This window comes from Eublepharis macularius, chromosome 1, assembly GCF_028583425.1.
Source record: "Eublepharis macularius isolate TG4126 chromosome 1, MPM_Emac_v1.0, whole genome shotgun sequence".
Classification (NCBI taxonomy): Eukaryota; Metazoa; Chordata; class Lepidosauria; order Squamata; family Eublepharidae; genus Eublepharis; species Eublepharis macularius.
This window is the reverse complement of record NC_072790.1, coordinates 17,296,014-17,323,701: the sequence shown is the minus strand read 5'-3', so window position 1 is coordinate 17,323,701 and position 27,688 is coordinate 17,296,014. Positions and strand designations below refer to the sequence as shown.

The window sequence follows — 27,688 nt, the reverse complement described above, 5'->3', positions numbered from 1 at the left end:
AAGTGGTTTACAAACTTTAAGTCCAGAATTGCTCACCAGTTCCCTTTTTCTTTGGTACAGTGAAGAACAGGGAATACACTCTGAGGCCCCTCTCCTGATAGGGAATGGGCTCTATGGCTTTGATGTTTAAAGGATGTTGTAAGGCTTTCAGGGAGATAAGCTTTCTCTGAGGGTCTGCAAAAACAAGGAATTCAGGAAATGATCTGGTGGATGGGATTTGAACTTGATGGAGTACCCCTTGGATATTACTTTGAGGGTCCAGGCGTCTGCCTTGGATTGTACCCATGTTCAATGGAACTGTAGTAGCCTCCCTCCCACTGGGCACCAAGGCGAGTCAGGATTTTGGGATTTTAGTTTCAAAATCTTACCTGTCCCCTCAAGACTGATTAGGCCTGTTGGACCTAGAGGTGAAGGAGCTTCACTTGAAGCTTTGTCTGTTATTGTTCCAGGAGAAAATGTCTGGGCTCCCGGCGAGATCTGGCCAGGGAGCAGTGGGAACGAAAAGGCTGAGGATTAAAGATGCATCCATCAGATCTTCTGAGCGTTCTGGGTAGAGCTTTCTTCTTTTCCTAAGTTTCCCCCAAGACCTTATCCAGCATTTCTCTGAACAGTTTGTCGCCCTGGAAAGGATAGGCCATAAGGATGAATTTGGAGTGGAGGTCAGCTGGCCAGGCCCTTGGCCATAGAATTCTCCTTGTGACTGTTGCCGATCCTATGGCCCTAGAGGAGAAGGTCAGGGCATCTAGGGTGGCGTCTGCTGCAAAGATGTTGGCCTTCAGAATCCTGTTGGCTCCCTCCAAGAGGCATCTGTGGTTTCTCAGGAGCAGCTGGATAAGCTTATGGATCCACACCACCGAGGCTCCTGATATGGTTGAGGCTGTGGTGGAAGCTCGTATGGCCATAGCCGAGGCTTTGTGGATCCTCCTGAGGGCGGATTTGGCTTTCCTGTCCAAATTATCATTCACGGTGCCTTGGCCAACCTTGGCAAGCAGTCTTCAAGACTGAAGCGCTGACACAGGAGCGTCGATCCGTGGAACCTGCAACAACTCATTAGCATTCACAGGTAATGCACATAACTTCTTAACAGAACTTGGGTATGATTTATTGGCCACAGGGGTAGCCCATTCAGCCTTCAATTGCCTCTCAAAGTACTCTGGGAATGGAAAAACTCTCTCTGGAATATCAGCCCTGGGGAAGGATTCCCTTCATCTTCTGGGCCTGGAGGCCTTGCCTGCCTTAGGGTCTTCCTCTTCCCCTCTAGCGTTCCACTGTAAATCCAGGGCAGCCGAGGCTTTGGTCAATAAGTCCTGGAAGCCCTCCGCTTTGAACAGCCTGTCGGTTTGGCCAGGGATGGTGATCTCTGCTCCCTCCTCCTCAGAGGGGAACTCACCCTCTTCTCAAATCTCACCTTCAGAGGACGTTCCCCTCCCCAACCTTGCCCATGCCCCCGGGTCTGCCCGAGGTGGGCTTTTGGACTGCCTTGGTGGGCCATTCTCTCTCTGCTTGGTGGGGTCTGTTGGGGGGAAGGGGGGCAGATGCTGTCTCACTAGTGTCCCTGGTATGGGATTGGCAAAATCTAAAGATCCCTTCCCTCATAGTTTGTCTTAAAAGGGAGAAAAGGTTGCCATGAAGATGGGCTCTGAATTCACCAAGTACATTACCAGCCATAGAAACACTGAGGTCTGGATTTTGCAGGGTCCAATCCACACTGGAAGGGCCTGCTGCGCCTTCTCCCGGCAGGAGGGTGGTAAGCGTGTCACCTCTGGCTGCGTGGGTGTTGGCGCGGCTGCCACCACTTCCCACCTTTTTCACAGCCTCTGTATCAGCACAGTTCTGCCTCAAGGCACAGAAGCGCTGCGGATCCCGTCTCCTGCTGCTTCTGGCGTCCTCCTTTGTGAATAGTACATGGCTCTAAAGCCGGAAAGTTGCTGGGATTCTGTTCCAGCCAGGAAGGCAGGACCATACCGGGGGGATCCGTATTCTCCGTCGCAGATGCAACTGTAGCAGGGCTCTCCTCTTCGCCCTCCATAAAGCTTCCATCAGAGTCCGCGAGCTCCATGCTCCTTTGAGCTCGCCAAGACGGAGGCAAAGAATAGAGGGGAGGGAGCAGACCGAGCGATAGCAGAAATGGTAGAGAAGAGAAAAACAGAAAGAGGAAAATAGAAATAAAGAGTGAAAATAAGGCAGTACAAAGGATTGATGAGCAAAAGTGGCACAGCGATCTGCCCCTGTGACGGCTCTCCCTGGAGGCAGGAAAGAACTGGGAAAGGGGGTGTTCCAAGCACCAACAAGAAAGAGGAAGAAACTTAACTTCCTGCCTCCCTGATTGGGTAAAGGGAATCACCCAAGATGTCCTCCGCCTCAGAGGGAAAACTCCGGCACTCTGTGTGGGCCCGATTCAGCCCGTTTGGGGCCCAAATTGTCGCCCAAAGAAGTGCAAAAACACTCCCATGGTCGGCACGATGATGTCACTTCCAGGAGAGATATCATCATGTTCCTGGAAGCATGCACACTGTGCATGTTCCCAAGGTGCCTACCAATAGCAGTCAACCTCCAGAGGCTTGCCACCTCCTGCCAATCGCTGACAGATCAGTGGGCGAGGGCGCATGCAGCTGCCATTTCATTTTTCATATTTTTTGCTTTGCACACACTTCCCCCCCGGTCAGCTCTTATCTTGAAGCTTTGCTATCAAAATGAACAGCATCGTTAATTTGAACAAGTTGGTGCACTTCTCACCTTTGTTTTCAAACCAGTTTTAAAAGTGAACAACGGTAGGTACTTGCTGTAGAACACAATGTGAGCTGCCCTTCGGAAGTCATGAGTGATTCAGAGCAATGAATTGCAAAAAATACATGTTAAGGTTGTGCAAAAACAAAGAAAAACCTGAACTAGAAGCTGTCAGAAGTTTACTGTAAACAGGTGCTTTGAAAGTAAAATCCGAAAAGGCAATCTTGAAGCTAAGTTTTGCTAGGAAAATATCAGGAACATGGCAACCAGCAACTTCATTCAACATGTCAACATTATACTTAAAGAGTTTTCTTGACAACTTGGAGCTTAATTTTCTAAACTGATGGGTCCTAAAGCTAGACCCAGATGAGAAATCTTCCAAAGTGGTACCCCTTCTTGATAATCTTGATAGAAATGCCAACTGATAAGAAGAAAAAAGCTACAGTAGTACAGAGATTAGACAGTCAGACTAGGATATGGGACACCCAGGTTTGAATCCCCACACTGCCAGGGAATCTCACTGGGTGACCTTGGGCCAGTCGCACACACTCGGCCTAACCATGTCAAGAGGGTTGGTTGTTACGAAGATGAAAGTAAAAGAAGGGAGGGCTCGCCGCTTTGGGTACCCACTGGGGACAAAAGCAGGGTATAAATATCTGAACAAATAAATAAAAGAAAAACAACCTGGCTTGTTCAATATTTTAATGAGCACATTAGCTGCCTCCAAAACCTAACCCCTTGCCTATTTTCACAGATTCTTGTAATGTTATTAATGCTATGACCAAACTGCAGTAGTATAAATAGAGCACTTGGCATTACAATTACACAAAGCTAACCTCCAACCTAGCTTCTCCCCAATTTCTAACGATTTCATTACTGTTTTAAGAAGCACTGTTTAAATGAATACTGCAACGAGTAGAGAAAGCAACAGGTTAAGAAGCAAATTCATGTACCACCATGGAGTATGTGCAAAGTTTAATTTATAACAAATGAGCAACGACAATAACTTCATACATTAATTTTTGAAGTCACAGAACATGTTCTAATGCAAAATAAGCGAGTTTTGTACTTTCACCAACACATTAAAATCAGTATCAAATATACAAAGCAGTAATGATGACATTTCTAGGCACCATAGTGACCTGGCAGCTGGGATTTGTGGGAAACTTGACTCAGAGAACTGTTCCTCTTTGCTTCTAGATGAGATCACACAGCTAAGCCTTGAAAACAAATTTTCAAGGCTTGAATTGGACATTGCTATCGAGTCTCACAACCAGAACAAGTGTAAATCTATAGGTGTATGGCTTGCTTCTTACTCTTCCAAGTGCTCAAAGCCCTTGGGCTTAGAAGCTGCCAACTGTGCCTCCTCCCCTGCCTACTTCCAATCGGTTGCTGCAACATTATCCCTCTCCAGGCGGTTGAAGTGATGCAGCATGTCCTTCTAGGCTCCTTTTCAGCTTTCCAAATTTAAGGGCAGAACTAAAAGAGTGAGCAATCGGAGCAGCATGGTGCCATGGAAACAAAGGTGCATTGCTACGGCAACCGCCTGTCTCAGTGGTACGCAACTGGTGGTGGTGGTAGAAGGCGAGCAAAGAAAGGGGTAGGTGGCAACTGCCTTTCTAAATATGTTCAAGGCTCAACTATACCACAGAATAAGTCCAGTATGATATACCACAGTAAGATTGGAGGACCACTAATAACGAGGAAGGAAGGAGGAGATTTGCGATCAACTCACAGACCAGTCCATTTGAAGATATTCACCTGGGTTTCGGTGCAGGAGTTTTTTCAAGACAACAGTGAGAACCAGTGTGGGGTACTGTTTACAGTGTTGGACTACGATTTGGGAGAACTGAGTTCAAATCCCTCCCCCACAACGCCACTGGGTGACCTTGAAGCAGTCATATAGACGTTCAGCCTAACCTACCTCAAAGGCCAGCCATGAGGATAAAATGGAGAGCCATGCACACTGCTCCGGGTTCCTTGAAGGAAGGATGCAATGAAGGTGTAACAGATGAAATTTGAAATATCTGAACTATCTCCTTCCAAGTTTGGGGTAGTGGTTAAGAGCGCGAGACTCTAATCTGGAAAGCCGGGTTTGATTCCCCACTCCTCCACTTGAAGCCAGCTGGGTGACCTTGGGCTAGTCACAGCTCTCTGGAGCTCTCTCAGCCCCACCCACCTCACAGGGTATTTTGTTGTGGGGATAATAACGGCATACTTTGTAAACCGCTCTGAGTGGGCATTAAGTTGTCCTGAAGGGCGGTATACAAATCGAATGTTATTATTATTATTATTAAGTAGAAAGAACTGAAACCTTTGCCACTGCGACTGCTGCAGACCTCATGTTTATTTTTTTTTAAAAAGCAAAAACCTGCCACTACCATCTGCATGCAAAATCCTCAAGGTGCAGTGTTATTGTCTCTCAGTATAGCTGTCTGACACACCAACCACTACTACCCATTTCACTAGATGCTTCAGTAATCCGGGAGGATAGTTTTCGACGAGCAGCCTTTTTGGTCTGCAGTAGAACAGCAGGATTTGAATCCACGGGCACCTTAGAGACCAGCAAGATGTTCAGGGTGTAAACTTCCAAGAATGTGTCTGAAGAAGGGAGCTCTGACTCTCGAAAACTTACACCCTGAAAATTTTGTTGGTCTCTAAAGTGCCACTGGACTCAAATCCTTCAGTAACCCAATAACCCTGGAAGGCAGGCCAATACACAGTTGGGAGGTGGGTAGAAGAGAGCCCCAACATACAAAGAGCAGTGGCTTTACTGAAGACTTATTTATTAAAATATTTATACCCCACCTTCCCTTGTGTCTTAAAGCGGCTTACAAATCATTTTTACACACGCCAATTGAAAATCAACAAGCAAGCCAAATACTTTCCGTTTATATCCGATTAAAATCACCAGAAAACAAAATGGCAGCCTGCTTTTCAAACACCATGAGCGCTCTAAAGCTATCTATCAAGATCATGGCTGAGGTGAAACTTGAGCCACAAATTTCCTGGCTCTCTGCTCACCCCTTAGATTGCAATCCTAGGAACAATCAGCTCTGAGTAAGCCCCACAGAATAGTAGGATACTCAGTAGAACTGTGTAGGAACGCTCTCTTAACCACTACATTACAGTACAGAGGAAGTTATGTTGCTGGAACCATTTTTCTCCGATTCTCACAACGGGTCTATTTATTTATAACTAGATTTAAATTCTGCTTTTTCCATGGATCACAACATATATATATTTCATTAAAAAAAAACATTTTGATTCACAACTATACACTTACTTGGCCTGTGAGAAAAGACAGAGAGATTTAAAACAAAAAAGATTTTTAAAATACTCAACTCTAAACAAGGGCTATCAGAAAAAACTCTAAATTGGTTAATTATTAACGAGGGCAAACTATCAATCAATCATGTGTGGCATTTGGGATTTTAGACTGCTTCTTCTCCCCAGCTGCATTACCTTTTGATAGTCAGCAGAGGAGGATAAAACGCTGGATTCCTCACCCAGAGCCTTACAAAAACAGCACACAGAGAGCAGGAATTAAACCTAACAAGTTGGTTGATGGCCATCAGGCATAAGGAGCTCATCAAAAGTATGCCTGAGAATGGTAAGTGTACGCTTAGGACATAAATATACCCAAATAAAGTTGTCTTGTCCTAAGCACTTTAGGGGGGGGGGTGTCCTTTTTTATTTTTTACTTATGGCCTGTGGGCATTCAGTGATAATATTGCATACTTAGTGGGCGGACGTGGATCAGAACCACGGCTGCAGACGATGACAACATTTCTCCTCCCACATATGAAGAACACGGAATTCCTCTGGACACTCAAGGACGGAAGACACTTGGCTGTAAGATGGTGTCTCGGCCCATCACACCGTCTCTTGGTTCTTTCTCATAGGGCATTTGGTCTTGTACTGGCTTGTAGTGAAAGAGACAGACGTGGAAAGAAAAAAAGGCATTTATTGAAAGCCCTGTCTTCTTACTGTAGAAGTTGGTTAGGTGCCAATATGCCAATTCTAACACTTCTGGACAGAGTAGCCAGCTCCAGGTTGGGAAATTCCTGGTGATTTAGGAGGAACTTTGAGATTGAGGGACTTCAGTCAGGTATAATGCCATAGAGTCCGCCCTTCTAAGCAGCCACTTTCTGATCTCTATAGTCTGGAGAGCAGCTGTAGTTTTGAGAGATCTCCAGGCCTAGGATTGCTAGCCCAGTTCCTGGAGATTTTGGTGGTGAAGCCCAGAGAGGGTGGGGTTTAAGAAAGGGAGGGGCCTCGATTGGGGTATAATGCCATAGAGTCCACCCTCCAAAGCAGCCATTTTCTCCAGAGGAACTGATCTTTGTGGCCTGGAGGTCAGTTGGAATTCCAGATCTCCAGTTTCCCACCTGCAGACATTGACTGTTCAGATTCCAAAGTGAGCAGGCTCATTTTTTGTTTGACGTCTGAGTAGTTAAAATTTCCACTGTTTCAAACAACAGGGAATACAAAATGGTCACTGTGCAAACATATGCATGCCAGCGTGTCCCCCCACCCGCAACCTTCCCTTTTCTTCACCTCCAAAGAAATCCAAATCCCTTTCGGAAGCTGGTGTAAATAATATGGTGAAGTGGGGATGGCAGCCTCGCTAGGGTTACACGTGCCAGGTTTCAATATGAAATGAATTATGTAGGCCAGACTCGAAATCCTGAAAGCTAAGTTTCCACTGCAAATCTTCAAGCAGAGCTGCAACAGCTTGCACCCTAAGCTCATTTTACAAGAGGCATCGTGTAGATAAGACAAACACACACACAAGCGCTTCCCCAGCAGTTTCCGGTGGGTAGCCGTGTCAGTCTACAGTAGAAGAGCAAGATTTTGGCCCAGTAGCACCTTAAAAAACAACTAAATTTCCACAGTATGACAAAGGGAGCTCTGACTCTCAAAAGCTCATACCTTGGAAATCTAGTTGCTCTTTAAGGTGCTACTAGGCCCTTCCCTAGTCCCTTCCTCTTCCCTACAGATATCTGAAGCCACCTCTGCAAAAGGCAAGGGAGATTCAAATGTTATGTGCTTCTCTCCCATGAATTCAGCAACGTAAGTTTCGGGTGGGTGGCTGTGTTGGTCAGCAGTAGAATAGAAGATTGGAGTCCAGTTGTACCTTAGAGATCAACTAGGTTTCCAGGATTCCCAGACTCTTGAAAGCTCATACCCTGGAAATATAGGGGCAACTGGACTCAAATGACGTCAGCAGAACACCCTCCCAAGAAGTTATTATTTCGAGAAGTCCCTAACGTGATTTTTAGGCTCTTTCCCCCCCTTTAAATATAAATCATCCATAGGCTTCTTTCTGTTTCCCTTCTGTGTGATAGCATCAGTCCGATGATTCCACACACGTTGGATAATGCACTTTCAATGCACTTTATCAATCGTTTGAGGTGTATTTTTTGTTCCACACACGAAAAAGTCTGTTCCAAATGATCTGTAAAGAGGATTGGAAGTGCATTATCCAACGTGTGCGGAATCACTGTCAGATTAGGAAAGCTATCAAATTTTGCAAGTTTGCATGCCCATGTTTAACTTTGTCCTTCCTGCCGTGAACATCACGCCCATGCATTTGCTTCTTCGCCATTTTTGGTTTCTGAGCATCGAATATTTCCAACAGAAAATCTGCATATCAGTTATTTAACACTACACTTTAGATGCCTATAGGCCACCCACCACCTCCAACCTCCTTCCCTTTGTCCAAGCAGCATCTTCCCCACTCCATCATGACCTCGGGCCAGTCACACACACACCGCCTAACCTACCTCACCTTGTTGTGAGGATCAGATGGAGGCAAAGAGAATGATAAGCGCTCCACTGGGGAGAAAACTGGGTCACAAATTAAGTAAACAAATCAGTCTTGACAATTTATTTCTAAGAGCCAGCTTTACAATAAAAGAAATTATCCAGGGCCCATCCAAACAGTACGATTTCATCCCTGGATCTTTTCACAGAGAAGAGTCTGAGAAGTCAGCTCAGGCGGGCACAGGCTTTCTTGTGGTCACCATTCAACCTGCCTACTACAGAGAGACATCAGGGCCTGGGATATTGCTTCCGAGGAACCCCTGTGGTATGGGCAAAGGTTCAGATCCAGGCCTCAGTGACAACTGGTGTGAGTTCGCCTACCTACAGCCATCATCCTCCACACCGTAGACCAGATCTGAGCTGAGCCGAGCCTGAAAAAGGAGGCCCTGACTGAGCCAATAACATAAAATGTACTCCAGTTCTAACGGCCAGATTGCTCTGGTTTGGTCTTTCCACCTCATGACACTGTGAGGGGATACTGAAGAGGGGGGTGAGAGTCCTAAACTCACTCTTCATCATCCCCTGGGCAGAAACCTCAGGACATTACCTGCAGAGGCCCTTGGAAATATTCCCCCTTTCAGAAAACAGACAGAAACTGGGATCTTTGCCTCTTGGATATGGATCTTGACCATCAGATCTGCAGTCATAATTCCCCTGACAATTGGCTACACCCACCGCACTATTTCAGGGTTCTTTTTCAAACTCTATTTGCCACACCCGCATCACATTCACAGAGATAAAGACACTTGAGTTCATAATCACAACTAATTCAGCAAACAAAGGTCAGTTATTGTTTTCAACTGCCTGGGTGAATCGAACTCTTCCCTTCTCCCATTATGAACTATCTTCCAAGGGATCATGAGGCAGCATTGTCTTTCTTTCTATTATGTAGCACACAAAGCAGAATACCACAAGAACAGCACATTGGTTTGCCTGAACAGCTCACAGCTAATGCAGATGATTAAGAATATCAGGGCCTGGTTTTGGTTATTCTTTAGCTATGTAGGATAGAAAATTACCCATTATACTGTTACGCCAGATAACAAATGGTTCCCAAAACTAAGCCTTGTCCATATTTCAGGGTATCCACATTTCAAAGACACCAGCAGTGATTCGAACAAAACACTGCAGCCCCAACTGCTGGACGAAAATTTGACTGCTGTCGTTCCAAGGCCTGCACGGTAACACAGCCACACAACCTTCCATTTCTGCCCCACCCAAAAAGTGTTAGACTAAGTTTTCAATTGATGATTATAAACTACGACTGATTAAAGCTTATTGCTGTAGTAAGGATTAATCCAGGATTAGATGCGGGTTTTATACATGTACCGTTACTACTTATTTAAATAATAAACCATTACTACTTATTTAAGTAGTAAATAATTGCATCTGACAAAGAGAGCTGAGGTTCTCGAAAGCTTATGCTACAATAAAGTTGGTTCGTCTTAAAGGTGCTACTGGACTCTTTGCTATTTTGTGACTACAGACTAATACGGCTAACTCCCCTGGCTCTATTACTATTGCATGAAACTCCTGGTCCACTGACAAAGGACAGGAGACAAAGAGAAGAAACAGAATCACGTCCCACCTATTCTGCAACCCAATATTTGAACATCGAGGTATTCGCAGCCTTTATGTGCTTTGCCTGAACTTGAAACTCACGCGCACGTGTGCTGCACACGCCTTCCTTTGTATGTTCCAACTTGAATTCTTAGTAACCCTAGATCAGCTCTGGGGCATAACTTTTACTCACAGCCTATATAAACAGTCAGACTCCTTTTCAAGTGCTAAAATACAAGCAGTGAATCCCCCACCCCACAACTCCTCCTAACAGTTCTAAAATTACACTGTTAAAACATGTTTGTACAGAAAATGTAGGCTGAAAACAGGGGTTAACCAGAGAAGGACTTGCTTTGCATCCAGGAGGTGCATTTCTTTGAACCTTTGATAGCGGGGAAAACACCTCAATTTAAACATCTTTACTTAACAGATAGCCTGACCTGGATCACCCAGGTAAGCCTGATCTTGTCAGATCTCAGAAGCTAAGCAGGGCCAACCTTGGTTAGTAACCAAGTGACCTCCAACAAAGACCAGGGTGGCAGATGCAGGCAACTCTGTTAGTCTCTTGCCATGAAAACCCCTCCAAGGGTTGCCATAAGTCAGTTTAGACTTGAGGGCACTCTCCACCACAGCTTAGCAGAGTACCATTTTGATCCTGGGGAAATGGGATTGGTTATCCCCAGGGCTTTTTCTCAGCTGGAATGTGCTGGAACGGCGTTCCGGAACCTCGTGAAAATGGTCACATGGCTGGTGGCCCTGCCCCCTGATCTCCAGACAGAGGGCAGTTGAGATTGCCCTCCACGCCGCTTGGTGGCACGGAGGGCAGTCTAAACTCCCCTCTGTCTGGAGATCAGGGGGCGGGGCCACCAGCCATGTGACCATTTTCACGAGGTTCCGGAACTCCGTTCCAGCACATTCCAGCTGAGAAAAAGCCCCGGTTATCCCCCATGAGACCAACTTAAATGGAGCTCCTTACAGCCACGTTAGTGCAAAAGCAAAATCCTAAGGAAAGAACCCAGTCTATATAAATCCTTTTTATTATCTGCTCTCCCCGCATGTGTGCATATGTGCCAACAAACAGCAACCGATTTGTGGCGACCCCCCAACACGGGGTTTTCAAGGAGAATCAGAGCTGCTTTGCCATTGCCTTCCCCTGCATATTCCTTTCCCCGTCCAAGTACTGACTCTGCCTAGCTTCTGAGATCTGACAAGATCAGGCTATACCAGACTGCCTTCCAGGGTGGATAAAAATCAATTTTTTTAAAAAAAGAAATCCCCCCCCAAAATTGATTTTTTAAAATGTAAATCGGCTATTTTTAACAAAATGTTTTTTGAGGAAAAATCTAAGTTTTCTATTTAAGATACATTATAGTCCAAAGGTTATCATCATGAAATAAAGAATAGTTTTTAATTAAGTGGCATGAGGCTGTATATTCATGCAATGTTTAAATTTGGGTAAGCAAATTCCATTAATCCATTCGCAATGGATTAACCTCTTCCAGCGGTTTCTGTAAGATTATTGGGCAATTTTTCTATCTAGAAGATATTATCACTTTATGCTTGGTTTTACAGTTCTCAAAACTGTGAATCTGCAGACATCACATGTCTCTTCTTCACAGCAAAAAGGTTATAAAATAAACATGCACAGTTGAGAAAAAGACCTTAATCCCATTGTTCCTTTGCAAATCTTTGTACACACAACCAGCCCCTTACCTCTTAAGTGGTAAGTTTCAAAAAAACTCAATGAATAGAAGATTGTTAGGAGTAAAATAGATTTGCACAAGAAGCTGTGAGGAGTCTTTATGTAGAAGAGAATGAGTCTTTATGTAGAAAACCATGACTTAAATCTAGTCTTACTGACTAGTGATTTATATCGTGATTTAAATCGATTCAATTAAATCAAATCCACCCTGCTGCCTTCCCTCCTCCACCTTTTTATTTTGTGTTTCTCCAGCCTGGTGAAGAGTTCTGGAGAACTTGAAAGCTTGCATATAGTTTTGCATTATTTTGGTTGGTCCTAATAAGAGATATTGCGTGGGCTGTTCTCCATGTTCTCGGTTTGAGACCAAGTTAGAGTCAACCTCAAAAAAGAATTAAAGTAACACAAAACATATTCAGACGGGCGCAATGAAGGTCTCACAGACCATACTACCACCCTACTCTTCCTTGCATTTATGAGCTCCTTCCATGGTCTCTATCACATAATCCCTCTTTGTACCACGCCATTCTCAACAGTCACACCCTTCTAAACCCACTGAATTCACCGGGTGTAGAAAGGGGCAACTCTTTTTAGGAGGGCACTGCCAGACATTCAGTAGACGGGGTGTGTGTGTAAGATTTATTCAGAGGAAGTGACCCATAATCTCGTGTCTGTGAAACATCTCTTAAAATCGCAACAGCAGCTAAAACACACCACGCATCATTAGTCAGTTCCCACTGGAAAAGATGCAACCCATATCCTTCTTTTCTGTGTAGTTCTTTCTCCCATCTAAGAGTCTGCCAATCACAGATCACCTGGCAAAAAAAAATACAAAACTGACCCAGAGCACCCCTCACATCCTTCTAGCTATTAATCTCCACCCAAACACGTAGTAGCTGGACCTTAAAGCAAGCAAGCGTGAGTAGGCACAGGCTTCTTGTAGATGATGCCCGTATCAGAAATCCTAACCTTCAGGCTCTAACTCAGGCTCCTAACCTTCAGCTCACAAGTTCCTAACACTGCCAGGAGGTTTGGGGGGAGGGGGGAGAGGATGATGCCCAGGAAGGATGAGGTTTGGGAAGGCTGTGGTGCCACTTCTAGGTGATGATCCAGAAATTTCTCCTAATCTCTACAGTAAGGATAACAGAGACTTGGAGAAATTCCTAGAATGTCCCTACGGAGGCCTTCCTTCTCCACTCCTCAGTTTCTCCAGGGTGGGAGATTGGGGCTGGAACAGGGCGTTTCCTACCAGGCCTAAGCAACTGGGGGAAGTCTAGCACTCACTGATGTATGCCCTGGTACCTGCTTGCTTCTCTAGTCTCAGGGACAAAACCCACAGAATTTTGCATGGAACAAACAACAAGTAACAGGGAACTCCAGGTCACTTCCTTCTGTCTCTCTGCACTTGGACATCTCTCTCTGTGGCCATGCAAAGAGTAAAGCCTCTACTCTCCTTGTAAGCTGAAACCAAACAACTCCCGCTCACCAAAATGGGGTGGTGACACAATATTCTCATGTTCACAAGCAGCCCTGCACCCCTTCCTGGCTGCCATTTTGTGGTGGCGCCCACTTCTCTCTCTTTAAATAGGTCAAAATTCCCCATTTGTTCTGATCAAGCTCTGTTTAGGACACAGGATAATTTTCTGAAATGTTCTTGAGAACATTTTCCAACCTAGGCCGTTTTCACACTGCTTACCGGCCATGGAACATCGCGCCGAGCTCCCGTAACGACAGTGTCTTCCTGGCGCGATTTCGCATGAGAATGGGTGCAACTTCTTCTGGTCTCCATTTTGTTAGTTTTTATTGAAGGGAAGATCTCAGAAGCTAAGCAGGGTTGGCCTTGGTTAGCAATGGAATAGGAGACCTCCAACAAAGACCAGGCTTGCAGAGGCAGGCAGTGGCAAACCACCTCTGTTAGTCTCTTGCCATGAAGACCCCACCAAGGGTCGCCATAAGTCTGCTATGACTTGAGGGCACTCCACCACCACACATGGCTAGTAATTTATATTCAAGACTGAATTCAAGACTGTGCTGTCTGCTGGTTCTGCCATTGGGACACAGTTGTCAACAATATGCTGGTTCATCAGTGGGCACTAAATATTTAATTTTGGGGGCCTTTGAGTTCAAAGGCAAAGCTAAGCCTGGCAGTGTGGGTTTTTCAGAAAAATACGGGGCCGTTTTCACACTGCTTACCAGCCACGGAACATCGCGCCGAGCTCCCGGAACGACAGCGTCTTCCTGGTGCGATTTCATGTGAGAATGGTAGTTTTATACAGAATCAAAAACGTTTAGGTGGGAACACGTTAAGCAGCATGCTTGCATATATTTGCCTCAATCTGGTTAAAGCCTCTCCTGGGCCGATTCCAGACGACTAACCTGAAGGCGCTGCATGCCTTTCCACGTCGCGATCCGGAACATGGCGGCATGCAGCGCCTTCAGGTTAGTCGTCTGGAATCGGCCCTGGAACACTGCTTGTTATTAAACTGAAATCAGCTGCATTTTTCTTTCAAGAAACAAAACTGAAGAACAGCCGTCACGCTTCCATTTCCCAGGACTGCATTTCCGTCTCTGAAAGAACAAATGGACGTATTGACAGAGGAGCACCGCGGGGATCCCACGCTGGAAAGCTCATGTCGACAAATAACAGTTGGGCTGCTTATTGCTACTGCAAAGCCACTGATAATATTTCACAGGAAATAGCTGCCCAGAGAAAGAGAGAAAAAGCCGATGTCACGGGAAGTCACCTGACACAAAGCAATGCTTTCAGAGTGGTTGGGAACCAGGTAAAGAACAATGCAGCTTATTAAAATAAGATGTTCGCTTGTTCTGGATGGGATAATCTCTGTGAAGCGATGGCTGAAAAAGGCAGGATTAAACTGGCAGCAAAAACGTTACGATCAACTAAACTGCTTGTTGCTGATCTGCTAACACATTAGTCTGGTTTACATATGAAACAGGTCATGAACCAGTAGTTATTATTAGTTTTTTATTAGTAGTAGTTTTTATTATCATTTGTTTTTACTCCACCTTTCTCTCCAATGAGCACCCCAGGCTGCTTACATAATTCTCCTCTCCTCCATTTTATCTTCACAACAACCCTGCAAGGTAGTTTAGGCTAAGAGTGTATGACTGGCCCAAGTTCATCTGGCAAGCTTCCCCGGCAGGAAGGAGGATTCAAAATCTGGTTCTCCCAGATCCTAGTCTAACACTCTAACCACTACACCACACAGTCTCTCCTTTGCACGTAGGCAGGGCGCCATAGTGTCATATCCACAGAGCCACTTGTTTCTATTAACCCAGGAAATATTGTCCCACAGCATAAAGAATGAGAAGCTCATATGATCACAGCAGTTAATATACTATACTGAAGAGAGGACTAGGTTTTAACTATCAAACAGCAACGTAAAACATGGGATCATGCCATAAATGTTAAAAAATAATGAATTATGTTTGTGTAAATGGAGGCCAGCGCCTGTTAAGTTAGCTACATTTTACTGACTTTTTTGCAAAGAGAATTGCACATCAATCTGACTTTTCTGTTACGTAACTGTTTTTTATCATATATGCAATAATAAAACACACAGAAAAGAAGCCCAGATTCTTCCGCCCACGTAACTATAAAATCGTGTAATAAAGATACATGAACAATTGGTTTCAAACTCTTGAACAGCTGGGGGGGGGTGTGTGTGTAAAGGCCAAGAGTACGACCCAGAAGGCAGCACAGCCTCCAGTTCAAATGTCACCTCAGCCTGCCCCTCCATCTCTAGGCACTTTTGCACAAGCCACTGTTTTCTTATCTATATTGCAGATGATGGGCTAAGAGTCACCCAGGATGTTGAAAGGGTCACCGAGAAGACGCGAGTCTTTTCCTGAGCAATGCAAAGTGCTATATGATTTATGGAGATGAGAGCAACATTTTCTTACAAATAAATTCTAAGAATTGGTAGGCAGTAAATTGTTCGAAGAAGGCTTTTGCATTTGGTTGTTGTGGGTTTTCCGGGCTGTACTGCCGTGGTCTTGGCATTGTAGTTCCTGACGTTTCGCCAGCAGCTGTAACTGGCATCTTCAGAGGTGTAGCACCAAAAGACACCAAAAGACACTGAGAGATCTGTCTTTTGGTGCTACACCTCTGAAGATGCCAGTCACAGCTGCTGGCGAAACGTCAGGAACTACAATGCCAAGACCACGGCAATACAGCCCGGAAAACCCACAACAACCATCGTTCTCCGGCCGTGAAAGCCTTCGACAATACATCTTTTGCATTTGCTTTGGCAAAAAACAGGTCTCCAGTTTAACGGTCTTGCTTCTCTCAGACTATTGCCAACACAAGTACCAAACGCTTACTGAACAAGGGTCCACAATTTTCGCTTTGGCTTATTAACCAGCCATTATTTCTCGTTGTCACTGAGCCCTGCCCCTCAAGGTTTTCTCTCTACCACTCGGGTTTTCAAGATGCTCCTAGAGGAAGGGGGACTTCGCTCCCTTGTGCTGGGCTTTTGGACAAGGCACCAACACAACCTTGCTCCCGCAGCTGTTTTTTGGAAAGAGATCTTGATTCTGGTCACATGTTGTCCAGTCACTACTGGGACACTCAGATACCTTTTACTTCCCGTGAAGTTAATATTACATAAAAAGCTAAAGATGGAACAACAGACCAATGCCACTATTCTGACAGAGATATTCAGTACTTATTTTTTGATTTTTATTTTCTTTGGATTTCTATTCCACCCTCCCCATGAAGGGCAGACTAGACACTTATGACACCAGCTCACGGTAGCTTTCTCAGTTGACTACCCGAGGCTATCTAGCTAGTTCTTGTGGCTTGTTATAGCACCAAGTACTGTCATAAAGAAATGGAAATATTCAGACTGCATTGTTACATACGAACGCGTGGGTGGAAAGAGACACCCTTCCTAATGAAACCGTAACACGCGCAAGTTCAGTTCCCTCCATGGATCCAACGCTTCCACTGAGCCAATGTTCATACTAAATCTGGAACTTGTACTGGGACATGTGACAAAGTACATCAGCTATCATCTATGTGAGCAGAAGGGAGACAGAGCAAGCAAGCATTTTCACCATTAAGTAATACACCGTTCCAAGACAAAACCCTCATGTTTTCTACTTCCAAGGGACAATAGGCATTGAAGACCTGGTGATATGAAATATGGCCTGTGTGTGTGTGTGTGTGTGTGTGAGAGAGAGAGAGAGAGAGAGAGAACTGCCTTCCTCAAGTCATATACGCAGCATATTAATGTTCTACATATGCAACAGATGTATGGGAATTTTTATACTTTTGACACTACAAAAAGCTATTTAGGTCCATTTTATGAGCCAGTTTGATATAGCGGTTAAGAGTGGCAGGACTCTAATCTGGAGAGCCGAGTTTGACTCCCCACTCCTCCACTTGAAGTCAGCTGAGTGACTTTGGGTCAATCACAGCTTCTCAAAGCTCTCTCAGCCTCACCCACCTCACAAGGCAATTGTCATGAGGATAATAATAACACACTTTGTAAACTGCTCTGAGTGGGCGTTAAGTTGTCCTGAAGGGCAGTATATAAATCGAATGTTATTATTATTATTTTATATGGTGGCAAACCCAAGTTTGACACTAAGGTATGTTCTCGAGGAAGCCATGACCAGTTCCCCTCCCACAACAAGAGCACTTATATAATGCATGCATTTCTCACAGGAGCATGTTACATATGGCGCTAATACTTTACATTTTAAAGTAAAACACAAGCACCAAGGAAGGTATATTTTTCCTGTCAACCAGGAGAAGGCTGAAGGGAAGCATGGTGCCGGCAGGTTTTCTGCTACCCAACTATTATGCTGCTGTTGCTTGTCCTCCCTCCCTGATGAATTTGTGGGCAACGTGGTTAAGGTTCCAAACGACCGGGTTGGATTCCCCTCTCCTCCGCTTGAAGCCAGCTGGGTGGCCTTGGATCAGTCACAGCTCTCTCGGAGCTCTCTCGGTCTCACCCACCTCACGGGGTGTTTGTTGTTGGGATAACAATAACATATTTTGTAAACCCCTCTGAGTGGGAGTTAAGTTGTCCTGAGGGGCAGTGTATAAATTGAATGTTGTAGTAGTAGTTACTGTTATTATTAACCCGCTTCGACATTTCTCCCAAAATCCCATGCAAAGGGCTGGGTGAAAACGTCTCTCCAAACAATGACCAAGGAAGTTATTTAAACCGCACCTACAATACGCCCCGATTCCAAGTAAGGAATATAACCAATGGACTTCCGGAATCCAGTACTTTGCTTTTACAAGTAGTTACAGATCTATTCTCAGTTCAGCTTCCAGAGTCCACTCCTTTCACATATCCTGGGTAACAGACTTTTTCATCATATGATTGACGGCTTCTGTTTAGTTTGTGGTCAGCGTGCAGATGCAACACTGGCTTCCTGCCACCATCGACTGTATATTGGGAGCCAGCCTCACAAGTATGCACTGCGCCCTTCCAAAAGAACTCCCTTCCTTCCTTCTTCGTTTAAACATGAGCCTGGACTGAACCAGCCTATTGGTCCATCAAGGCCACTACTGTCTACTCTGACTAGCAGCACTTCTCCACGGTTTTAGGTGGCCTTTCACATCACCCAGTACCTGATCCTTTTAACTGGACACGCCAAGGAGTGAACCTGAGCTCTTCTAATGAAAAGAAGATGCGCTATCAATGACCCATTGCCCCAGCCCATACGGACACAAGAGCAGCCTTCACTGGATCAGACCAGGAGGCCACCTAGTCCAGTATCCGATTTCACAGATGCGTTCCCTGATGTCGTCTCCGAGCCACAGGTGTTTCAGAGGCCGATTGCTTCTGAATTCCAACATGGCCTCTTGTAACAAATAAGCCATGCTCTGAAGAAGGATTGCATGCCACAGGTACAGAAGAAGTTGGTTTGCATTCACCATGGCTTGCCTTAGTGAAAAACCCAGCTAATCCAGGGGGGGGGGGACAAAACTTGTTCCCAAGGGGGAGGATAGGAGGTAAGGCGTCATAAAGCCGGCTTTGAATTTGCAACCCAGCATTACATCAGCACAGGGAAAGAGATCAAAGTAGCATTAAGTTGAAGCCAATAGTACTTTCCCTGTTAGCAATCTCACAACGCTGGACACGCATCTTAGCAAAGCACGCCTTTGATGGGCACGCATGTAAAGCGAACTGGCTCATCAACGAAACACACAAGTTGGCAGCCTCCGTGACTTCAGATCTTCGAGTGAGAAGGAAAGTGAATCCTACGTGTATTACTGAGGAAGCTACAAAGGGCCTTTAGACAAGCTGCAACACAGCCACCGAATTGCTAGTAGCTAAGTGTTTCATGCGGTTATTATTACTGCTTTTGCAAAAGTACTGCTCTAAGGGACGTGTAACCGCACCGTCTCAAGCACTCTGTGTGTCACTAACATCCACCACTGATAACATCAATCCAGAAATGCAACAAAGAACTCGCTCGACAGGTACCTGGTAATAAGGACTAACTAGTCACCAGCTTCCTATCAGGCGCTCATTTTTCCTTGCACGCCACCCATTAAAAAAACACAGTTGCAGAAACAATTTCGATTAACCTGCAAATGTCACACAACAAAAGCCTCGCTATTAACCCCCCCACACACACACAATCCTGCAATTATTAGCTTTCCTTTTAATACTTGAGACAAAGCCAACAAGAGAAAGCAAAAACAAAGAGATGCAGTAGGAATGATGAACCAAAAATTGGTCTGCAGAATTCCTTGTTTCTCAGAATCACAACAATTAAAAAGGGCTATTAGACACCAAGGAGTAGGAGTCTGCAAAACAGAACTTTTCCATCGCCGGTTAGGTCTGAGAGCCTAGAAATGCTTACATGCTACAGGAAAATCTCTACCACTCAAGCAATACGCTTTGGCAGGGATAAGCAAATCCACTCCGTTTTCTGGCAATCTGAAGAACAAACTAAAAATGCACAACTATGTTATTTTTGACATTTATCTCCCACTTTCCTGTCCATTCAGGGCCACCAAGGCAGCTAAGAACTAAAAAAGCAAAATAAAATAGGCCCTGGAGAGCGGCTGCCTGCTGGAGTAGACCAAACAGACCTTCAGGGACTGATAGATTCAACAGACGGCAGATTCATGTATTCTTCAGAAAACCAATTTTAAAACAAAGCTAAAATGCATACATAAAACAGAGGGCAGCCAATTGGAGCACAGGGTAGGAGTGGAAGCGTGTGAGAAGGACAGAAGGGTGTGCGTTATCTTTCACACCATTTTACCTATGCCTTGGAACTCAGAGCTGCTCATATACGGGTCCCAAGTTGTCTGCCTCATCCACACAGTTTCAGGGCAAAACCTGTTTAGCTTCAGAACTCGAACAAGAATAGTGTTTTCAGACCTGTCTCTAGAAATTCTCTTGTATTTTGCATGCTTCGTTCACATCCCACTGGAAATTCCCCCGTGCATTCTTCAAATAGAAACCTTACGCCAGGTATCAGACAGCCCATGGAAATGGAGCCAATTGCCGGTTGGGCCCACGGGGAAGCCCTAATTGCCAATTCATAGCAATGCTGCAAAATTCCTATTTTTAAACTTATTAGCCTAGTTTCAAAGATCTGCCACCGAGAATGGTGGAGCTATTTTGGAATGAACTATTGAAGTCAAGCATCCGATTCGACAAAGAAAAAGGACTCCAAATGTAACTACAAACTGACAATGTTATTTGTCAAGAAAGTTTACAGATCACCTTTATACCCTATTAGATTACCAAGGTGGGTTAACAACAGGTTTCAAAAGCAATACTACCTACAAGGTTTTGCAAACAGCTGAACAAATATCTATAGCATCAGTTTGCAAAGCTTAAAATTGAAAGTCTGACAGTACTGCTGTAAGGAAATGATAAAAAGATGTACGCTTGTCTGTCAAAAGCTGACAGAATTACACAGAATGAGAAAAGAAAGGGGGTTTCAATTTTCAAGGGAAAGGAGGTGTTCATAGAGATACATTTTAATTTTGCAGTCTTCAAGACTTTCTATTTTCAGGAAGTCCTTTCTGGGAAAATGTGCTAGGATTCATAGGAAATCCTGGCACGGTATCACCTCACATGAACTCAAAATGCACCTAGAAATAACCAGCCCTTCCATTCTGATAGTGGTAGCCAAGCTGTTCTTTGAGGAAGCTTTCTTACCATTACTGTCATAATTTAAAAAGAGTCCAGTAGGACCTTTAAGACTAACCAACTTTATTGTAACATAAGCTTTCGAGAATCACAGTTCTCTTCATCAGATGCATAATTTAGGCTCTCAAAGGACAAAAAACCGCCCCCCCCATCACTTCTATAAACATTTATAAAAGAATATTTACCAGTTCTAGAGTGGGCAAGAAATGTGCAGAACTGACCAGAAGACCGCCATTCTCTATGGGCTCTGGACGTATGAAAATTAAGAGAATGGTTGGAGTGTATCTAGGGTGCACAGATGAAATATTTACTTGAGTGAATTATAGCCATTTTCACACTGCTTACCGGCCACAGAACATCGCGCCAAGCACCATGTTCACGTGGCAGTTCTCGTGCGATGTTCGCGCCAGGAAGACGCTGTCACTCCGGGAGCTTGGCGTGATGTTCCACGGCCAGTAAGCAGTGTGCAAACAACCCCTGTTGAGCCGTTTGGGGAATTTCAGTGTTAGGCCATTGCCCTGGAATTACATCTTTTTGACACCACTAACCATGTTAGTGTGCTGGCATGGCTAGTTCTAACACCACCAATGCAACCTAGTTTCACAGTGTAGTATAGCTGGCACAGTAAGAAGTATCTCCTATCCTTTGAGTTTTTGTATTGGCAAAGGAGACCTTCCTATCAGATGACCCATAAGATTATCAGCATCCCCTCTACTAGTAATCTTCATGGTATCATGTAACTCTTAACCTGTTACCACTAATGGTTTCTAAACACAACTGAAACTATCTGTTAATTGGACATTTTCAGAAAATACATTTCAAATCAATGGAGAATCTCAACTTTTCCCTGTTTAAACGATGTCTCGTTAGCAGAAAGCAGGAGGTTAGGATTTAATACTCTTGTTTTCATTCAGCCTCGGTTAACATAATGCACCGAAGCAAAATATCTTGCACACTTAACTGTTGATTAACATACATCAATGCAGAAAGTTACCCCAGCAAATATTAAAAGCACAAGGAATACTGTAAGAAATATTAGAGTCCAAAACATGCAACCGGCCAAGGGTTTTTAAGGTACTAATCATACGACTGTGACTAAATGAGAAAGCGCATACTGCTAAAAAAGTCTTTGCTTGTCCCAATAGGATTCTCTCTTCAGCCATTGGAACAAGCTGGAATGTGCAGTTTTGGTCAGATGCAGCCATAGAAAGCGAACGAGACAAAAGCATTTCTAAAAACAAGAGGGTAAAAAAATGCAGACCCCAGAGCATGTTAGGAAACAGTTTCCTAGGAAGCTTGGAAAAGTGACCCAAGAAATGCTGTAAAAAAAGTTCTGAAGTTACACTTGACTTGAATAAAAGACTGCAATCAGAGAATGGGGCTGGTTAGTTTAAATCAACATTTTTATTTTACATTTTACTTCATTTATACCCTGCCTTCCCCTCCACAAAGGTACCCAAATGGCTTACACCCATCTCCTCTCCTCTATTTTATCCTCAACTACCCTGTGAGGTAGGTTAGGCTGAGGGTGTGTGACTGGCTCAAAATCACCCAGTGAGCTTCCGTGACAGAGCAGGGAATTGAATCTGGGTCACCCAGATCACAGCCCATCACTCTAGCCACTATACAACACTGCCTCTCACATGTGAAATTCAGTCTTGGCCCACTCCCCCACCCCCTTAGGCCTGCTTACCAAATCACAACGTTGGAGAGATGGAAGAAGTGCAGCTGGCAAAGTTATCCATTTGGGATACAGACTGTCGACCCAGCAACCCAATCTCTCCAGTGGTCCCCACCAGAGACTTGACCTCCTTCCGATCTAACTCGTACATTTTTTATCCCGCCCTTCTCCCTCCAAGGCGGCTGCCATGGAGTGGCACCCATGGTTATCGCATCCCCACTTTAAGACACCCCTGACGTGGGTTAGGCTGAGAGAAGGTGACTAGGCCAAGGTCTCCCAGGGAACGTTGTGGCAGTGTGGGACTTTGAACGCAGGCATCTCAGATCCAACTCTGACACACTTACCACTACACCACACTGCTTCCCTGAAAGCTCTGGTAACAGTGAGCATCCGCCCCGCCTTTGTGCGCTGGGTGATGTCTCACTCAGTTTCTCCCATTCTTCTTTAACTCTAACTCCCTATTTCCTCTGTCAATTCTCTGCTCTTTAGCCCAGTTTTGCCCAATATTTTTTATTTACCCTGCTAATAACTCCAGAGGGATTTCCGTATCACTCTGTCCCAGCAAAAATAAACAGTTTATTATAAATCCACACGCTGTCTTTCTGACCCCCAAAGTCCCAAATCCTCAACAAAAAGGTCTTAAAAAGGACTCCATCCTAAAACTGAGAAATGGTTTTACGCCACTCTCCCTGCTTTTCAACATGGACTTGACATTTGTCAGTCATCACAGATGCTGTTTTAACAAATCCTGGGGCTTCTCACCCATCAACACGGGTTAACCAATGAATGGTCTCTTCGTATTTCTTGATTAATTTGAATTTAGCATCCTTCTGCCCCCCCCCCCCACTCGTACAAAAAACAACTGTGTTCTGAAGACCCACGTAATGTTTCTCAAAGTAGATTCCAGCCCATAAAACCTAATATTTTTTAAAAAATTATTTACTTCATTTATACCCTGCCTTTGTCCCCAGTGGGCAGCCAAAGCAGCTTATACCATTCCCCTCTCCTCCATTTTATTCTTACAACAACCCTGCGAGGAAGGTTAGGCAACTGGCTCAAGGACACCTAGCCAGCTTCCACAACAGAGTGGGGATTCAAATCTGGGTCTACCAGATCCTAGCATGACCCTCCAACCACTACTCCCTTATTATTGTTGTTGTTGTTGCTGCCTGCCTTTCTCACTTAGATCCAAGGAGGATTAACACGGCAAATGAATACAATTTAATCGATTCAGGTATGCTAATTGTCATTTTAGTCCCCCACTGAATACAGTCATTCTATCCACAAACCACCTGACAGTTCTTCGGAGACTGGTTTGGCTGCGAATCAGCACTCTACTGGTTAGAATCCCACTACTGCCATGAGCTCAGCAGGTGGCCTTGGGTCAGCCCCTCCTCTCAGCTCCAGCTGCATTGTGGGGATAATAATAACACTAACTTGTTCTCTGCTCTGGATGAGGCACTAATCTGTCTAGAAGAGTGGTATATAAGTGCAGTTGTTATTGTTTTCTCTTTCTTGTCCTTTCTCCTCTGCTCTTCTCAGTCTTCATTCTCTACCTACCTCTTCCAAATCCCCCTTTCTCAGTCCACTGCCTACTCTACAGTCTCCTCCTCTACATATTCTTTGCTTTCCTACAGCCAGCTCTCTCTTCCCTGTCTTCAGCCTGCTCCATGGGTGAGATTTTAAAGCCAGCCAAACTGACGTTCCCTTCCTGGCCAGAAGCTGGACTGAAAAACACTTTGAGCGACTCAATATCCTGCGCATCACATCAACACTCAAGGCTTTGCCATTATTTATTTATTAATTATTATTATTATTATTATTATTATTGCCTTTGCCATTGTTATTATTATTATTATCATTATCATTATTATTATTGCAATACAGAAAGATCTCGAAAGCTCACTTGGAATATTTCAGAGGCCAGATAAGAACAGCCCGGTCAAGCCACCTAGATTTCCAGGGTATGAACTTCCCAGAGTCAAAGCTCCCTTCTTCAGATAAAAATGATTGCACTTGTCCATGGAATGATGAAGTGTGACTTAAAACAAAAATAAAATGAGTGGGTATGCTACTTTGTATCGATCATACACCGAAGAGATAAATGCTGAAGCCAGCTTGAGATTCTGGTGCCCACCTCAGTCCAACCTGGGCAGCCAAGGGCATTTATGGAACCGCTGCGCCCGTCACCCCCCCCCCCCTTTCCAGAAACCTGAATTGGCACCAGTAACATCCTCTCTACGGACGTGCTCTTCCAAACCTTCCCCATCAAACGTTGCACGGAAAAGAAAGAGAAAGCGACTCACTTCCCATTTCCAGCATGGAAGGCAGGTCGGGGCTACCCAGAGGCCGCCCGTCGGCCAACCCTGCAAGGCGCTCGCCACTCGCTCCCCCCGCCCCCGCCTTGCCTTGCCTTGCCTTCTCTCTCTCTCTCGACTCAGGGAAGGCGAAGGGCAGCGGCGGCGAGTGAATGAGCCGCGGCTGAAGGTGACCGGATTTTTATGAATGTCCGGATCATGTGACGAGCCCGACAGCCCGGCTGATTCACAAAAAGGGAGCCCAGCAGCCCGCGCCGCCCGCAGCCGTGCCGAGCCGCTCGTCGCCTCCCCGCCGGCCGGGCCAGTCACCTTTCATCGCCCCGGAGCCGGCGGGAGCCCCACCCCGCCGCACAGGCGCTGACCGAGCCCCGAGCAGGGGTGCGGCCGGGGGGGGGGGCGCCTCGAGTGGGTTTGCAAAAGCGACGCTGGAACTTTGCAAAGGCACCGCGGTCTTGTTTTTTTCTTGCACGCATTTCGCTTACAGGCTTACGCCCCCCCCCCAGCGGATTTGCAAAAGCATCACGTCTCCCCCCCCCGTTATTTTTCTTGCATCGTTCTCCCCCTCCCCCAACCTTCGGTTATTTTCCTTGCATGCATTTCGCTTGCAAGCTACGTTACTCTCCTCGTGCAGGTTTGCAAAAGCAACTCGTCTCCCCCCCATTATTTTCCTTGCAAGCATTTCGCTTACAGTCTACGCCCCCCCAGCGGATTTGCAGAGGCATCACGTCCCCCCCCCCGTTATTTTCCTTGCAAACATTTCGCTTACAAGATACGCTTCCCCTTAGCAGGTTTGCAAAAGCAACTCGTTCCCCCCCTCCCCTTTATTTTTCTTGCATGCATTTCGCTTACTGGCAACGCTCCCCCCCCCCCGGAAAAAGGTTTGCAAAGGCAACACGTTCTCCCTTCCCTTTATTTTTCTTGCCTGCGGTTTTCTTACGAGACTACCCCCTCCCCCAAGCTGCGTTTCTTGCACGAGCCCCCCCCCCTCCTCGGCGCAGCTTCCGAGCTCGCCCCCCCCCCGCCGATCAAGAGTGCAGCCAGCCGGCCCGGATCTTGCAAAATAAAGTCGCCCCCCCCCCCCCGGCGCTCTCTCCCCCCCCTCTCCTGCACAGACTCTGCCTTGTTGGTTTTTTTTATGAATGGAAATGTGGTATGCAAATGAGGGCGATTCAAGAAAAAAGCGAGCGAGAGCAATGGCGGAGGCGAAGGCGGCGAACACACGCCAGCCCCGGGCGGGGAGGGGGCGTGCGGGCCGCAGAGGGGCGCCCGGGCGCGCCGCAGCCGCAGCCCCGTCCCAAGGCCGGCCGCGCGAAGGGGCCAGGCGCGCCCCCGCCCCCGATCCGGCTCCTGGGGGCGGCGGGGCCGGGCTGCCCTCCAGCCCCTTCCGACGGGGCCCCCTCCCCGAGCATCCGTCCCTTTCCCCGGCGCGGCGGGCACGGCCAGCCGGGCATCCCGCAGGCTCCGCCCGCGCCCCTGCCTCCCCGAGCGCGCCGCCAGATGTGCCCGCCCGCCGCCCCTCTGCGCCCTGCCCGCGGCCACTCACTCGTCCGGGCGGCCGTCCTCGGTCATCTTCCCCCCGCTGAAGCTCAGCCCCCGCCGCGGGCAGCCGCGCTGCGCCTCTTCATCTTCCGCGGCCGCCCGGGGCTCTACATCGCGGGGAGGCCGCCTGGCTGCGGGGCGGCGGCGGAGGGCGAGGGGGGGGGGGGCCGCGCTGGGCTGGGCCGGACTCTGCTCTCCGCTCCGCTCAGGGCGCCGCTCGGGCCGGGCGCGGGGCGAGCAGCAGGCGGCGGCCCCGGGCCAGCCCCATCGCCGCCTCTACTCCATGTTGGATTCTCGCCGCCGCCGCCGCCGACGGGAGGAGGAAGCTGGGCGGAAGCGATGACGTGAGCCGCGGCCCAGCTGCCGCCGCCGGGGAGGGAGCCCCAGCCCAGGAGGCGGGCCGGGCCGGGGCTGCAGCTCGCGGCGCGGCCCCTCCTCGAGCCTTCCCCGCCGAGAGGCGTGCTGCCGGGGAGCTCCGTTGCGCAGGGGGCTCTCGTACGCGCAGGGGGAGGGAAAGGGGCTGTCGGCTGTGCTGCTGGGGGCTGCTTGACGGGTCGGAGCTTGGAAGTTCAGATTATCATCATCATCATCAATTATATTTTTAATCCGCTCTCCCTGCTAACGAGCTCAGAGCGGAATACAGCATATATTAAAATGTGTAAACATAGTACTTTAAAACCAGATAAAAACATCAATGCACATATAATGCAATCCCATGCAAAGTGGCCACCACAAGTATAGTGATACAAATAGATAGGGCTGATGGTAGGCAAAGCACAACATCACAATCTTCGTTATAAATATAATTTATAAAGTGCTCAAGTGGCAAAATTGTTAATATCACAACTCTGATAGAATAAATACTATGCAAACGAATACATCATTTGTAGATATTTATTATCACAAATTCATTCACACAGATCAATTTAGACATAATCACCATGATGGGAAAAGGCTTGGCAGGCCACTGACCTCAAGGTAAGTATTTGTCTCTGGATCCCTGTGTGGGTTAACAAGTCCACTGCCTTATGTTTCTTTGTAGATGCCCACGAGCCTTAATAAAGCGACTGGAAGTTTTCCCCGGCCTTGCCGGCCATCCGGATTCTGTCAGAAACAATGCAGGGAATTAGGCACCTACTTTCATTGCTGGTGGCTTTGTCCACACATCAACAAATTT

The 27,688-nt window shown here is 46.4% G+C and overlaps 1 protein-coding gene across 1 annotated transcript in view; it reads right to left on the bottom strand.

Annotated features, from left to right (window-relative positions):
• The window catches only part of SPRED2 (sprouty related EVH1 domain containing 2), a 104,438-nt gene extending 77,635 nt beyond the window's left edge, over positions 1-26,803 (bottom strand). Inside the window, exon 1 of the mRNA XM_054975526.1 lies at positions 26,516-26,803. Within this exon, the coding sequence (XP_054831501.1) occupies positions 26,516-26,541 (26 nt within the window). The 5' untranslated portion in view covers positions 26,542-26,803. The remainder of the gene's footprint in view (positions 1-26,515) is intronic.
• Between the last annotated feature and the right edge of the window lie 885 nt (positions 26,804-27,688).